General features: G+C 44.4%; 1 protein-coding gene across 2 annotated transcripts in view; it reads left to right on the forward strand.

Annotated features, from left to right (window-relative positions):
* The window catches only part of LOC144784260 (mitochondrial Rho GTPase 2-like), a 1,917,079-nt gene that overhangs the window by 543,918 nt on the left and 1,356,304 nt on the right, over positions 1 to 16,857 (forward strand). For both annotated transcript variants that reach the window (XM_078662926.1, XM_078662927.1), the window contains exons 21-22: positions 10,007 to 10,137; positions 10,245 to 10,375. In XM_078662926.1, coding sequence (XP_078519052.1) covers positions 10,007 to 10,137; positions 10,245 to 10,375 — 262 coding nt within the window. The remainder of the gene's footprint in view (positions 1 to 10,006; positions 10,138 to 10,244; positions 10,376 to 16,857) is intronic.

The raw sequence follows: 16,857 nt of genomic DNA on the forward strand, positions 1-16,857 counted from the left end.
AGCGGCTGTTCCGATTGCGTATCAACCCTATCAGACCCTTGAGGTTCCGCTCACAGCTTGGCAACACCGAATTTGTTTTAACACCTTGGCTGCGTCTGGAATTCCGAGCCGGTGCAGGACATTCCGATCGCGGGCGTGGTCATGACGGTTCCCGGCCATCATCAGCACACGCCCACCGTGACTCATGACGGCCGGGAGCCGTCATCAGCACCGAAGGGGTTAATGGCACCCTTCCTCACTCATTCACACTGGTCCGTTTAGATCCTTTATCAATAGAAGGGGCCACATGGCTGGTGTTGGCTGGGTATGCACCACATCCGCATGAGTTAACGGCAGCAACGCTGGCCGAGCTACGCGTGTTACATACTGCTCTGATACAAGTACATAGAGCTGTTATTCAGTTTGTGTCGCGTGCTTTCCAGGAGGCTCCACCTGGACTTGTTGCGCAGCCGGCGGGGCCTGGTGGGGTGACTATCAGTCCAAAGTTCAATCCATGGTGAAACCAGATAAGTCTTTTCCAGGTGATGAAAAAGTTCTGTTGCTTGTTCTTTCAAAGTTCTTTTTACTGGCGTCGTTTCAGGTTCGCTGGGATCCTCGGAAAACGTATCAAAGTTAATGAAATAGCCAGAGGCAGTTCTGTCAATTGTAGGGATTGCATCAGGATTCGTTGAAATCGCTGGAACCACTTGATCACGTGTTACATTTGTGTAGTCGGATGCTAATTCATTGTAGACAGGTGTTTCTTGACGAACTGTTATATGGGTTTCAAGAGGTACAAGTTCCATAGCTTTGTTGCTTAGTCCTTCATTTCGCACTGCAGATTCTTCAAAGGTGATGAGTCTCTCAGTTTGAACCTTTTGGATAGTAGCTAAATTAGGGCGTCTGCTACATTAGCGGAGTCCACTTGGCCTACTGCTTATGATCGGCCACATGATGTGGTTTGACCAGGTCGATGGACACAAACCTGTTCTCCTTTTTACCAGCAAGGTGCGGCATTAATACTGTTCTTGATCCGTGGATTGCTAGGACAGGTACTGGTTGTCTGTAAGAAGGCCCAAATTCCTTCTTGTCCGCGATCTTCTCTCTGACTAGATCCTCAAGCTTAGGGATCCAGACAGGCCTTGCTGGGACGGTCGGTTTCTTTTCAGTGGTGGTTGGCTTCAGGAACACGTTACTTTGTTTCGTTCTCAGTTCATTTAAGTCCTGGAAAACAGCCAAATGTTCTTTGATATCAAAGGGTTTTTGGTCTACCACTGATGTATGACAATCGAGGTCCGACACTATCATTCTGGTCCCAAAAAGGACTTCATATGGAGTGATACCCCCAAGAGAACTTCTTGGCAAGTTGTTAAGACTACGTTGGACACTTATTAGATGTTTGACCCACCCGTCACCTGAACCTAATACCCTAGCTGTTATATATTTCTTTATGTCCTAGTTTTTTCTCTCCACTTCCGAATTTCCCTCAGGATGGAATGGACTAGAGTACCGCAATGCAGCGCCCAATTTGGCCATGGCCTCCTTGTAAGCTCGGGAGCTAAAAGCAGGACCCTGGTCAGAATGTAGCGTGCCGACTGCGTGTGTGCCGATAAAGACTAGCAAATCTTTTATAACAGTTCGAGCATCAGCCGAGCGCTGAGGCCACATCCAAATGAATCTTGTCTTAATATTTGTGGGACCGCATTTGTCAACAAGGACGTCTGCGTGTAGAAAGTCTAATACTGTCTAACAATGGTGTCTGTACTGGGCTGGCTATGCTATAGTCGGGTATCTGGTGGCGTTCTGTGCTGCGATCTCTATTGCAGTCTATGCAGTAAATCACAAACATGTGAATGTGAGCATTCGTTCCTGGCCACCAGTACGTCTCCTTAACAGTAAATATTGTTTTTGAGATCCCTTGATGTATCAGACCCTATCCCAAATGTGCTTGGTATAGCAAAGCTACTCTACGTTTCCTGTTTGGAATCGCTCTACCCCCCACTCCAGGGATTCGAGCAAAAGGAACAGAGTTTGCATCAATTATGTATGAGTATTTGAGTGGAAACTTATTAGGTAACGCTCCACCACTGCCTTTGCTTGTGGCATTGACAGCTGGCATTATTTCGACCGTCTATTTTTGTTTTTGAACGAGTGATTGCAGCTACAGAAGCCGTTTGCACAGCTGCCTTTGCGGCTTTATCAGGCAATGAATTCCCTGCAACGTGAAAGCCATCACGTTGATGACTCAGTGTATGTATCACGTGAGTGTTTTATAGTCCTTGTCGTAACTGAACCGCTTGTTCCCAAAGCAGTTTATTCTTGATTGTGCCACCTTTTGCATCTTTGTAACCATTTTGAATCCAGTTTTGCAAGTATTCATTGTAAGATTGAACACAATAATATGAATCTCACACTATGAGTGTGGGGAATTTGCGGTCCGTATTCTCAAGCACCATCTTAAATGCTTGTAGTTCAGCTCACTGAGCTGTACAATCCCCTAGAGATTGTGTTTTAGTGACTATTGGTCGGAATTTGCCATCGCGCCAGCGACCTTTAACGATCGCGCACGCCGCACTATAGGCTTGTTTACCCCCCGTAGCGGGTTGAGCTGATCCGTCAGTATAAATTATACATTCATACTGCTCTAGAGGCAGAATTTCAGTAGGCAGAGGACATTCTTGTTCAGTCAGTCAGTCAGTCAGTCAAATTACTTTTATTCGATACATTAATATCATAAAAAGACAGAGGTACATATATATATACAGCTGACATATACAACATTAAAAATTATACATTAATTAAAAAGATCCGATAAAATTTGATAAAAATTCAATAGAAAAGTACAAAACATCTCAATTATAATATAATACTTCATTAGTGCCGTAAGTCTAAAATGCATTCATTCCAATCAAATTCCACCTCAAATAGATGGGGCACAGATGCTCTTATTCTTAATCCGGACACCAGCTACTAAAAAACTTGCAACATGAAATATAATACGAGGACTATTTAACAATTGTAAATACAGGAGGGCTGGCCTAACCTGTAAGAATCCCGCCTCCCGCAAAATGGGAAGCAAGAACTTCTTCCTGATGTCCAAGTAGTATTCGCAAAACATAATAAAGTGCAAAGTGTCCTGTGCCGAGAAGTTATCACATTTACAACGGCTGGAATTTTCTGGAGTGCCCCACGAGGGAAAACAGCCTAATGTCAAATGAATCAGGTTAAAACGAAATCTAGTTAACAGGTGCCGATGAAAGGCCGATTCACAATAGTAAGATAGGGCTCAAGTCCAGGGGAGCTAGCTAAAACATAATATGCTCTAACAGTAGGTTTCCTCATTTCCACCTCCTCCCTCTCCAGCGACAACAAATTCAACAAAGCATTTTTTGTCTGTAAAATATCCTCTCTTGTAATAGTTTCTGGAGAAGAAAAAAGCTCAGGTCGCCCTATTTTAAGACAGCTTGATTTAATGTACGCCAGCCATGGTTACTGGCTTTATCCAACGAAAGGCATTCTTGTTCATATTGTAGAAATGCTTGTGTTTTCAAATAATGGTCAGAAACGTATTCAACGTCTGATGCAGCAAGAGAATTAATCCATTGTATCCATCTTGGATGTAAAGCTTTGGCATATGGAATGCTTGCTTTTGTCACTTCCTCTAAGGCAGGTACAGGTGTAACGACCATAATATGTTTACCCCCTGCGAGGGCTCTCAGTTTTGCTACTGCAGTTTGAACCGCTGTCAGATTTTTTTCTGTAGAAGTGAATTTCATTTCTTCTTGTTATACAAGTTTGATTTGTAAGCTATTGGTACTTGTTAAGTACGTGAATCCGTATTGTCCTGGAATGATTCAGATCACTAAGTTGCGTACGTTTACGCGTGTTTGCAAATGTTTTGTTGCCAACATATCTGGAATGAACGCAAAATGTCAGTGTGTTTTTGTGTCCAATTATTTGTTTTAAAATCAGGTTTGATTAATTCGTACCTTTCTACGTAATTTAGAATGTATGTGCTTCCAAAATTTAGGAAACCTAGAATCGACTGCAAGTTTTCAGCGTTTTTGGAGGTTGGAGCAGCGCACACTTTTCTAAAAAGTTGGCTGCCAGGCTTTTGCCTTCACTTGATAGTTCATATCACAGAAAATGGACGTTGAGGTGGGCAATTCTCGATTTCTTAATATTGAATTTATACCCTTCAGAGGCGAAGCCAAGTATGATGATGTTCACCCTGTTCAAGTGCCTGTCCAAGTCATCATCTATTAGATAGATGCCATCTACATATGACAAGGCTTCATCATCATATGTTTGTAGTAACTCTGTTACCCTTGCTGGAAATAACCCAGAACTATTCTTGAATCCCTGAGAGAGACGACAGAATTGACGCTGTGTCCCCATAATTGAGAAACCGGCCAAATACCTACTTTCTGGTGCAATATTTTGACAGCATTAATGTTATTCATTAATGCTGCAAGGTGTGCATTTTGTACTGCAAAAGTTTTGCAACAGGAGTTTAGATGTCTGTAATCCAATACTAGACGATATGTATTGTCTGGTTTCGAAACAGGAAACAAAGGATTGTTCATGGACATGGTATTCAAGTTGATCTAATATCTCCCTGAGCTGTTATTTAGCTTCTTGCTTAACTGGATACTGCCTTTGAGCCCATTCCCCGTTCTTGAGTTGTGTCCTCACAATCCTCGGCAGGTCTGATCTTTAGGCCTGCTACCTTCTTTTTGGTGAATTTAGGTTTCTTGTTTTTCTGAACGTGTTGATCGTCTTTAAACTTCTCTCGTCCTTCCTTGTGTTCTGACCATCCTCTTCTTTCGGATTTCTGTGACGAAGTCTGAAAGGTACGAGAGGAACGTGTATCAGTATCTTGATATCTATCAGGTTTTCTCAAATTATCCCTATTCCTGAGGTTATACCTCCTTTCAGATGGCTCCTTTTGAGGAGACCTACCCCTGGAATGAGAATGCTTCTCTTTAGAAGTGTGTTTAGTGTTTTCCCACTTCTTTTTAGTAGGAGTGTTTTTAGTAAAGACCTTTTCAGGACTTTCTGACAGTTGGGGTTTAACTGGTTTCCTACCCAAGCTGTCTCTGCCTAATTCTTCATAGGATTTTTCAATTATTCTGGCCAGTTCTTGTGGTTGCTCAGTTACATCCACTTCCCTTAACTTTTGGCGGATCGCCACGGATGCTGCTTCACCTTTAATATTAGCTAATATTATTGTTGATACCTGTTTCAAATCTTTCAGTAATTTCATACCTAAATTTAAAGCAGGCTCTGCCCCGTATTCATTTTGAATCTGTTTCAGGACATCTGGTATTACCGCCATAGACGGAACACCATGTGTTTTAGTGTAGATAGCAGTGAAGACTCTACCCCAAGTGTCGCAGTCCTCCAGATGTGGTGCGATCCCCATTGGTAAACAGATTGTTAAAATTCTGTGTTCATCATGAGGGGTAGTATCAGGAAATACTGCTTCGATTTGAGTAATTTTTTGAGCTATCCAGAATGGAATTTGTTCCCGTTTTGCGGGTAATTTACCAACGACTGAATGTAAAGTCTTTGGTGTAATTTTATTTGTGTTCCCCTGGTGAGCGGGATGTTGTGGAATCATTATTGCCCGTTGAACTGTAAAAGTCTGCATGACATATTGAACCAGTTTTCTATAGATTTTGATTAGCTCTTTGAGTTGAGCTCGTAGTTGCACATCTGACATTTCAATAATTTCAGGATTTGGTGTGTAGCTGGCTAATACTGGCCATGTTGCTCCTGTCCTACCTAGTGGACCGAGCCTGGTAATGTGATTTATATGTTTTAGAGCGCCTTTAAACCAGAACTCATGCTCCTCGTATGTTGGTGGAATTTCAATGTCCTCGAAAGGAATGTATTCCTCTAGTGGTTCATCTTCCTTGTAGAAGTCAAACACATGTGTTCTTGAATCTGCTTCAGGGAAGATTATCCATGAGTAGAATACCTCTGTCTGGTGATATTCATGTGCCTCTATCACAAAAACTGCCCTACCACCTCTTGCTGATAGGCCATTTTTTATACGTTTTATAGTGATGGCTCCTTAAATTTTGAGGAATGATTATAGCATCCTTGTCGGTTTCATTAAAACCTATTATGTTGAACGGCTGGATCAGCCATAGCTCCACTGGCCCCGGAAAGTATTTTTTTCTGCCATTTTGTTGACTGAAAGTTTGCAAAGCAAGTTTCATGGAAACAAAGATAAGGTGCCCAATATTTTGGAACACTGTATCCTTCAACATTGAACAAACCAAAAACTAATACATAGGATTTCTGATAGATACATCTGCCAGTGGATTCCTCACCTTGTGAATATCCCCTGCGCCAGCAAAATTTGGAAACTTTTGTAGCTCTCCACGCCAAAGAGGACGAGGACGACACCACAGAGGCACGACTTTGCTCGAGACCTCGCTGACGTCACCGGAGCCATAAGAGAGCCTCGTCGACGTGATGACGTCAGTTCCCTTTTTTCCGCGCCGTCAACGCTAACGTTTTTTGGGACTCTCCGTGGTTGTATTGCTACTTTGTGTTTTCTACCTTGAATCCTGTTCTCTTTTGTTTCTCTTTTCGTAAGATGTCGTCGAGAAAGTCAGGATTCAAGCCTTGCAGGGAGTGCGGTGGACACATGTCCAAAACAGATCCTCCGACGATTGCGTATGGTGTTTGTCATCGGACAATGACGTCGAGGATCGCGCTTCCTGCAGGAAATTGAACCCGAAGGCTCTGAAAGAAAGGGAAGCCAAGCTGTTCATGGCCAAGATGCGGAAAGAAAAGAGGGGCCGGAGGAGGTCAAGGTCGAGATCTAAGTCGAGGTCGGGCTCGAAGTCTACATCGGGTCATGCTTCAGAACCCAAGAAGCACAAGAAAAAGTTTTCCGGATCTCGTCTCACGCCTGGGGATAATTCTACATTAAGGAATCTGCGGCTAGAATCGCGTCTACCAGATACATCGTTACCGAAGCTAAGTAACTCGTACATCAACTGGTCGTCTGACTCGTCCTTAAAGCTATTCAGTTGTGGTACCCTTTGCCAGGACCACAGTAAAAGGGCAGCTAGCTGGTGTGAGGTCTATAACTGGTAGGTTGGGGCTATTTTGGACGGACAAGCTATCACTGTTGACTGGCCTTTGCTGTGGCTGGTGACACCTTTGAATCGGACCACTATTGTGCGTCAAAGGAGGACAGAATAGGCTTGTCCCCGGGTTCGACACCTGTGCCACAGTCCCAGGTGTGCTAAAATTACTGGAGGGGTTCTGGGTAGAGTTATGGACTGCTGCAGGGGGAGTTATTAGTTGAGAAGCCTGATATTGGGAAACTAAGGTCTGCGAGGCCTGGCTAAGGGGAGACAGTGCGTTATCAACTTTGCCAAGTGTGACTCTGGTTTCATCCAAAACTTTAGAGATTTCATTTCAAAAGTTATTCACTAGACCAGTCGCTGCTTCCACAATGTTTTGTTACAAGGGTGCCCACAATTCTTCAAAGACCTTGGTGTTCTCAATGTCCACACTTGCAATGCCCTCCCCTTTCTTCAAAGTCACTATTTGCCTATTCACTTTCCGTTGTTTCTTAGGTGCAGGTAGCCACTTAAATCTGCACTATGGGTGGGGGCCATCGAGACCCGTGTATTTTGTCCAGTGGCAGTGTTAATTTGGCTAGGGCTAGAGGCCCCTGGGTCCTCCTCTTCTTGTCCTTGTCCCAGTACTTCATCTAAAGATTTTTTGAGTGAGTTACTTTTTATTTCTTAACATTTGATAAATAGTAGTAACTAACCAGAATAAGCTGTATAAGGTTTGTTTTAAACATCTTTCTAAATAAACAGAAAAACCAAAACATTTGAAATTGTAAGTTTTTTAAAAATTCCTGTTTTATTGTATTTAGCCCATGCTTCAACGATTGTCAAATACTGTGCTCTTAGTCTTTGTAGTTTCTCTTACTCTTGTCAACTATGTTATGTTATGCTACTGTGGATTTATATAGCGCGTTATCACCCAGAGGTCTCTAAGCGCTGTTAGCGGACGTCCAGACTGGTTGAGAACGAAGTGAGCTGTTCAGAGTGATCCCCATGCCTCTAAGAACAGTACAGTTTTCAAGCTCTTCCTAAAGCGGAGGAGATTTGTTTCCTTATGAAGTTCAGTGGGGAGACGGTTCCAAGCCTGAGGGGCAACGGTTAAGAAGGCTCTCTCTCCCAAGGACGAGCGATTGTACCGGGGGCAGACCAGGTAGCAGGCATCAGCCGACCGGAGGACCCTACTCGGGCAGTAATTAGTCAATCAGCCCTTGATGTAACTAGGGGCTGAGCCATGAACAGCCTTGTGTACAATACAGAGACTTCTGAATTTGGTTTTCTGTAAGATCGGGAGCCAATGTAGGTTCTGCAATAAGGGCGTGACCTGTGTATGTCTGGATTTTTTAAAGATTAGTCTCGCCGCGTCATTCATTACCACCTGAAGCCTGGCCAAAAGATTTTTTGGCAGACCAAAATGTAGAGCATTCCCATATTCGAGACGTGATAGGATCAGAGCGGAAACTGCCAATCTAAGGGTGCTGAAGGACAGAAGTGGAGACAGTTTCCGGAGCGGACGCATTATGCCCACCGTGGTTCCAACCACCGCCGATACTTGCCGTGTCATGGATAGCAAGGCATCAATCTTGATACCAAGGCTTTTTACCGCCACGGCTGATTCGGGGAAAGGCCCCAGTTCTGCAGGCCAGAACAGGTCATTCCAAGGGTTTGAGATCGTAGTAACCGCTAAAACCTCAGTTTTCTCAGGGTTGATTTTTAGCGAGTTTGCCGACATCCAATTGATGGTGAACTTGAGATTATCTTGCATTCTCAGGTAAGCCCTAGGTGAGTGGTCGATCTGGATCAAAATTTGGGTGTCGTCGGCATAATTCTAAACCCTGCATCCAACTAATTCAATGCAGCAATTAAAGGCTGCAGATAGGCATTGAAAAGCAGGGGAGACAAAGCTGAACCCTGGGGTACTCCACACACCAGCGGACATCAGATTTCCTAATTGTACTCACTGGGAACGATCCCTAAGAAATGAGGTCAGCCAAGCCAGAGCTGTGCCCTGGATCCCTAGATCACTAATCCGCGTTAGTAGTTGGCGATGATCGACAGTGTCAAACGCCGCGGATAGGTCTACTAGTACCAGAGCACACAACACTTTTTTGTCTGCCCTAAGTCTCAGATCGTCCAGTACGGAAAGCATGACCAATTCCGTGCTGTGATGGGATCTGAACCCTGCCTGATTAGGCTCAAGAAGCTGATTGGACTCCAGGTGGCGAGTAAAAGATTGTAATACATGTTGTTCGATAATTTTTGCCAGAAAAGGTAACTGAGAAATTGGCCTGAAGTTCTTAAAGTTTTTTGGATCTGCACCAGGTTTCTTTAAAAGTGAAATCACCCGAGCTCCCTTAAAATTGAAGGGGTCCAGCCCTGTTTCCAAGGAGCGATTCAGGAGAGAGAGCACTTTGTCCTCAATGCCCGGCCAAGCCATTTTAAAGATTTTAAGGGGGCAGGGATCAGCGGGGGAGCCAGATTTCACCCGTCCCACTAAAATAGACAGAAGTTCCTTAGTAAGTAAGGGTAGGGTGGTCAGTAGATTCGTCGGCCTGGGGCAGGGGTGAGGGGGCTCTATTGAACAGTGCAAAGTCGGGATGTGCTGAATTTCTGTCATCAGATCGTTAATCTTACCCAGAAAAAAGGATTGAAAATCATAGCAGTCCTTTTGACTGAAGGTGGCTTCTTGCAACTTATCCTCCCTTAACTCTTTTAGGACCCTAAAGACCTCTTTCTGGGGGTTGGCCGCCTGTGTGATGGCAGCCTCATAAAATTCAGCTTTCCGTACTTGAACGGCTTTTTTGTAAGCGGCAAACTTCAATACATATGCTGAGCGGGCACAGGGGTCCTGAGATTTGCTGCCTTTATAAATCTGGTTACAGCTGATTTAATCTTGACCTCTCTTCTTTACATTCCATTTTGTACAGGCAGCACAGGGGAGCAATCACTGGTCTGTTGTTCTCCCCAGAAGGTGATTTAATGTACAGCTCATGCTCGCAGGGAAGTCTTGCTCTCTACAACTCTGCAGATCAACATTACCATGTTGTAAGAGTCCTAGGTAAGACTTTACTCCCTCCTCATATCTTGTGTGTGGAACATTACGTGTATTTATGTGGTGGCCTTCAACTCCTCTCTTGATTATCCACTTGTTTTTGTTATTTGTAGGCAATGTGGTATCTAAAGATGACAATCTTGGCCCTGAGGCCCTGGTTATTAGCAGCGATGCTCAGCTCCTCGCCTTTGTTGGCCCATCTGAGTACACTGTTACTGTGATGGATGCTCACACTCTCGATGAGGTAAGCCACAAACAGATTTTCACTTCGTTGTGTGTAGCACTGCTGATGTCTTTTTTTAAATGTAGTACTATCAGATTAACACTTGCTGAGAAGCCTATTTATATATAAACTGAGGATAAGAAGAGCTAAATAAATGACAGTAGTGCCACTTAAAGATTTTTTTTATAGGCTCTGGATGTTATATTCTTCCACTACTAATGTAAAGCACATATTGGCAAAATTAGTTTATTAGTTGTGACAAGGTGCACTTGGAATCAAATGTAATACCAATTGGATTAGATAATGCTCAGTTTCCCTCTTGCTTAATGTTTTAGTCCTGTTACTACCATACTCTTATTTGAGTAATGACCAACAAAATTCATGTGCCAGGCACAATAGCATATATCCATGGAGCATAGGTAAGGCTAGGCGCAGGCAGGCGAAGTCGCTGTATCTCCTGACTTCACTGCTTAAAGCCTCTTCCCCTGCCTCCTCCCACTCTTCAGTGGAGGAGTAAATACGAGAGTCCACCCCGCGCCTCCCTACCTTTCCTGGAGCCGGGGCGACTCTGGCCTAGATGCGAGAATATGATAATTCTTTTTATGCTATCTTTAGGTCTTCACCTTCCCCGGGGCGCCTTTGGGCCCCAAGAAGGTGCGAAGTGCCTTGACTGTGTCCATGCTGGCGGGTTCACCCTCTGCCTTATTGTCGAATCAGTTTTGGCACCGGTGCACAGCCCTTTGAGATTCCTACCTTCGGCGCAGGTATCCAGCTGTCCTTTGACGCCAGTGGTTCAACATCAATTTCCTCTCCTGATGTCCCAGCAACGCTGCCTCGACAGCTGCTCAGTGTCAGGTGCAATGCGTGTGGTGCCGGCTATCTCGGACACCCTCCCTCTACTCTCAGTGGAGCACCCTCCTGTTTTTCCTTCTGACGGATATGGTTTTGGAGGTGATGGGGAAGAGTTTGGGCTCTGCACCCAATGTCTGACACTGCCCAGCCTTCTTTGCAGGAAAGTTGGCTGACTAAGTTAAGTGAAGTTAGTGGCTTAGAATCTTCCCCGGCCACGGCCCCCTCCATACCCTTCCTCCTCGCCCTGGCCTAGCAACTGAGGTAAGCTCTGCCTTGGCTGACATACTGAGGCATGTTTCTATGGTTTTGGGTTTGACACTTCTTTCTGTGGAAATGACTACTGATCCCATAAGTGCGTCCTCCAACAGGGCCATACTGGGGTGGAAGAGGAACTCCCTTAAAGTGAAATTTCGTTGAGGGCTTGGGCTAAACTTTATACAAGAGCCCCTGTGAATTGATCTATTTTGCACAGACACCGTCCTGTCCCCGATGCTCCGGCCTGCCTCCTCCAGCACCCTACTCATAGTTTGGTGGTACAATCCGATTTGGCCTGTCGTGATTCCAATAATCTTCCTAATGTCCCTCATGATAGAGATTCTAGGAGACTAGACACTTGCGGCAGGCATATTTTCTCCTCTAGCAGTTCCGCACTACGATCCATCAATAACGTCTTGGGTCCTTGGACATTTTTTCCATGTATTTTGGGAGTCATTGACAAGTCTGCTACCTTTGTTTCAGATAACACCCAGGAGGAACTTGCCCAATGAATATAAGATGGGCACCAAGCAGCTAAATTGATCATCCATTGTAGTATGGCTGATACTGATTCAATCTCTACTGTGGTGATATGTTGTGGCACCTAGCTGCGCACCTCTGGTTTTTTTGGAGGCTGGTCAAGCCACCTTGAAGGATATCCCTTTTGATGGCGCAGTCTATTCAGTGCACATGCCGACTCTGCTTTGCAGTGATTTCAAAATAGTCGGGGTGGAGCAGATTCTTAACTCTTTCAGCTGCTTCCCTAGTTCTCCTGTACTAGGTTTGTATGGAGAAAGTCCCTTTTGGATTTACATATGAGCCATTCCAGGTCAGAGCCCAATGGCTTTTCTTCTCAAATCCCTTGTCTATATGGGTGACACCTGGTGAGGATAGCTGCCTTCTGTAGGTCCCTTTATTCTTCTTAAACTGTCAATGACAGGATATGGTTCCTGTTATCTGGGGCCTATATTCATTGTGGCCCTAGAGGCGATTATTTTTTACAGACTTCTTTTTTAAGGTAATTTTTCTACCCAAGTTCTTATTTTATAGAGGGTATTTTGCTTATATTGTGCAGATCCACTGTTTCCTTGTTCTCTGTTCTATGGGGACCATCTTTTGTATGCCGTATAGGCATTTGGGGGTATGTTTCTGGCATTTAGTATCCCTTATAGGGACTTCAGTTTATCTGCCTTTGAAAATGTAGTGCTTTGGCGTTCTGTCTTGCACCAGCTCCCTATACACCCCCTCTAATCCAAACACACACAACCCCACCCCACAACTGTCTTAGGGATTATCTCTTATCACCAAGGGTCTTTTCTTCCCTTTAATTGGTGTCTTTATTTCCTTGATGGAAGTGGTTGAATGAGTGGCTTGCTCTGTGGCCGGGTAGGTTTTCCGCTCTGGCCTAAGACATTTTTCCCACTTAGGTCCTTTATTAGTGTGTTAGCACTTTGTTGTTTTGTTCTTGCTGTGCATTGGCAAGAAGGCTTGTTGCCACTGTCTTTAAGGTTCCTCATCAGGGTGTAGCTTGGAGATGCATTTGGTATCAGAGACCTACCCCTTTATTGAAGTGCTTCATATCCTACCACTGCAGCATGGTTGCCTTGGCCTGTGTCACCGACCTTTCTCCCTTTTCTTTGCTTCATCCCTGGGGTGGTTATTACTTGTCACTTTCCCTAATGCCTTGTTTCTTTGTTCCTATAGGCATTATGTATTTGCCAATCCAGATCGCAGCCACGGTATTTGCTTACCTTATTTGTTTGTTCTTTAGATGTCACCATCTCACCCCTTCTGTCAGTGTGGTGATTAATTTTCATCTTCAGCTTTCCTACTGGAACTTGTGTCCCTTCCACATTATGGTTCCATCTCTTTGAGGATTGGTTTCAAAGAGAGCTGGGGTCTCCCTCAGCATCCTTTTCCTGAGGCTTCTACTTCATTCTCATAGGATGTGATAAGGATTCTATCGCATAAAGGTCAGTTTTACCACTTCTACCTTATTTGGCGAATTCCTTCTGCTTTAAGGCATTTATTCTCTTTCCCTCCCTTTCTTTCCTTGGGAGATGTGGGTCTTTTCCCTCTTTTTAGCAGTGGTATATTAAAAGTTTTATTTTGTATGGGATCTTGTCTCCTTTAGAGACATTCCTTACTGGCCTCAATCCTTTTTGTTTTTTTAAGCACTGCCATCCATTGTCTTCAGCTTTTCCATTTTGTTGTCTAGTTCCCTTCACAACTGTGTACTCGGTCTTTTATCAAGTGCTTCAGTCAGGTCTTGCTGCCTGATATCTCTGTCTATTGAGGCGGAAATTGGATATTTGTCCAGGCCTTCCATGTGTTGGCCCTTATTTTGACTGTACCCTTTGATGGACCACTGTGGTGGTCTTAGTCCCTTCATAGCAGAGTATGCACACATGCTGTTATCTTTTGACTTCCTGTTAACCTCCTGATGGTAGCCTAGTCAGTCAGTAGCATTGGTTTGTGGGTGGTTCCCATTATTATTCTGGAGTGGGTGTTGCTCTCCACTCCCTCTTTCCTCTTACACAGTATTATATTGCTGGTTATCCAGTATGGTGCTAATATCTTTATATCTATAAGTATCAATCTGTTGCAGTCGCAACTTTGGTCTATTACCAATGTTTGTTTTTATTTATATCGGTCTTTCGATGGATACCTCTATCTATGGGTGTTCCTCGTCCCTGTACTGGTCAGTCTCCCCCTTGCTGTGGGACACCGTGGTTTGCTTCCCTGATGGAGAGGATAATACTTTTGGTGTATTCTGATAGACTTTTGTGTATGCATATATATTAATGTGTGTGTGTTCACGTGTTTTTGTTCACAGGTATAAATATTGCAAGTATGGTTATGCTGAAATTCTTCCATAGAGCATACATGTCTGCTTTTGTAACTACACCTTTCTTGGTGCTCTGGTTTGACCTTAACGTGGTCGTTGCCTATACATTTCTATTCCCTTTCTCATCTGGGCTTCTACATTACATAGACCCAGAGGGGGTCCCTTCTCTCTAGGAAGGTTTTCTCTGACTGAGAGAAGTCTCCTAAATGTTGGTCTTCTTCTTTCAATGCTTTTGTTCAACATTGATGGGATCTCACCACCTCTAGCTCTGTCTCTCTCTCTCTCTCTCTCTCTCTCTCTCTCTCGCTCTCTCTCTCTCCATCATTGATGTGCTCTGAGATTCCCTTTTCTCTTTTCTCTGTGTTTCACAGGGTAGGGTTAGATGACAATCTAGTTTCCTCTACAAGGAGTTGGAGCTCCAATTCAATTGCATGAGCTGTTATCCTTTGTCCTTTAGCCTTGTCCGGTATGGGGTTGAAACACTATGGCAGGGATATATAGTATTGTTGTTTCTATGAAGTGTTCTTCCCAACACTTTCTTATCCCTCTGCTGTGGATAATGTCTCCCACATGCTTCTTGAAGACTTCACCTCCCTATGGGCTTCCTAAAGTCCTTCTAGTGGAGCTTCTTCTTTGCCTTACCTATATTAAGACAGCCCGGTCAAGTTGTCTGGACCCACTAGTCCTATTCAGGGATCTTTTGTGCGTTGAGTTTGCAGACACTCCTCCAGGAATGGTGTTGCTTGGGTCTCTCAGGCTAGATGTATCTATTAGACGAATAAGTTATTTACCTTCGGCAACGCCCTATCTGGTAGAAACAGGATCTAGCCGCAGATTCCCTAATGACACACCCATCCTCCCTGCTCAGCGAACTGCTTGGCTTGTTTCCTACAAGATCCCTTTCTTAGTATTCTGATGCCTTTCTTTAGGTTTTCATAATTGTTTGGCAAAAAGATGTCTCTTTTCTGGTGCATTGTTTCCATAGGAAGTTTCTATAGTGGCTCTGCCTTTTAGCACATACAAAATTGGGGAAGGGCTTCTATGTTTGTCAGTGTTTATACTACTTGCTAATCTGATTCAAGGTAGTGAATCCATTAAAAGGTCCAGAGCTGGATAATAAACAAGTCACCTGCATCTAGTTGTCCGATGTTTGCATCCTTCATGGATTCCCACGCAGTCCTCTCTCCTCCTCACTCTAATGCCTCCTATTGTATATTCCTTCTTGCACAAATACTTTGAAGTTTGAATTAAGGTATGCCTCAGGGTAGAATGGAGTTCAGAGCACCTACAGCACTGCTGTTGTATTTAAATTGAGGATCCTATCTCGACAAAGAGAATCATTCAAGCATATGAAGCCATGAACGACACCAGCAGTAGTTATCTGTAATTGTATCTATATTTATCCGGGATGGATCCTTTCCTAGAAAAGAAAAGGTTTAGTACTGTAGAAAAGTAAGATCTTTCTACATAGATACTCCCACTTTTTGCCTGGTGTCAGTGTGTTTCGACTGCAGTTCACGGAGATCCTGCTAACCAGGACCCCAGTAGCAGTGCTCTCTCCTCTACGTTCCATGGTAAATACTATGTACACTCCCCAGTTGGCATACTGGGGTACCATTATAAGTCCCTAGTATATGGTAATGAGGTACCCAGGGCTAAGGTACACTAGGGGTCTCCCATTGGCTTCAGCATGTATTATGCCACCAAGGGGAGCCCATGCAAGCTGTCTCTGCTGCCATAGCAGTCTGTGTGAAATGGTGCTTGCACCTTTCACTTAGGATCTAAGGTTTCCGTTATATCCCTTTCACTGCACTTTTAACTTGTAAGACACCCCTTAGGTAGGCCCTTCAGTTCAAAGGGCAGTGTGTATGGGCACCCCTGCACGTGCAAGGGTGGCCCCTATAAACCCCAGACTCCATTCTCTGGGCTTTGTAAGTGCAGGACAGCCATTATAATGTATGTCGTGGACACCGGCAAGTTGAGATGTCCAACTACATAATGGCTGCCCTGAACTTAGTCATTTTTGGTATCAAACATGTTGGAATCTTCCACCTGCACCGATTCCAGTGTTAGATGCATGATACCATGTACTGGGGGGCTTCTTAGATGACCCCCCAATACCTACCTGTGTTGCCTTACAGGGTCTGACTGCCGGCTTGCACTGCTGCCGAGCCTAGACTGTGTTCTGCCCTCCTGCTGCAGAGCTTAACTCGGGCAGGGGTGCTAAACCAAGGATTTCCTGCAAAGGAGAGGTGTGGCCACTTCTCCTTAAGAATTGGTTAGGGTGGGGATGTTTTCTGAGCGCCTCCAGACTGCATTAAAGGGCACATTGGTGCCCTTCTTGCTTTAACCAGTTTTGCCTAGTTAAGGAGCCTCCCACTCTGATGCATAACCACACAAAGGACAGGGGATTGTCCACCCCCATGTCCAGCTCCTCCCCAGGGAGGTGCCCAGAGCTTCTCTAGGTGGCCACTGGATTCTGCCACATTGAATCGTAGCCCTGGAGAGCATCTGACTGGCTAGGCCAGCTGAGTAGTGTCCCTGACCC

This window comes from Lissotriton helveticus, chromosome 10 (assembly GCF_964261635.1).
Source record: "Lissotriton helveticus chromosome 10, aLisHel1.1, whole genome shotgun sequence".
NCBI lineage: Eukaryota > Metazoa > Chordata > Amphibia > Caudata > Salamandridae > Lissotriton > Lissotriton helveticus.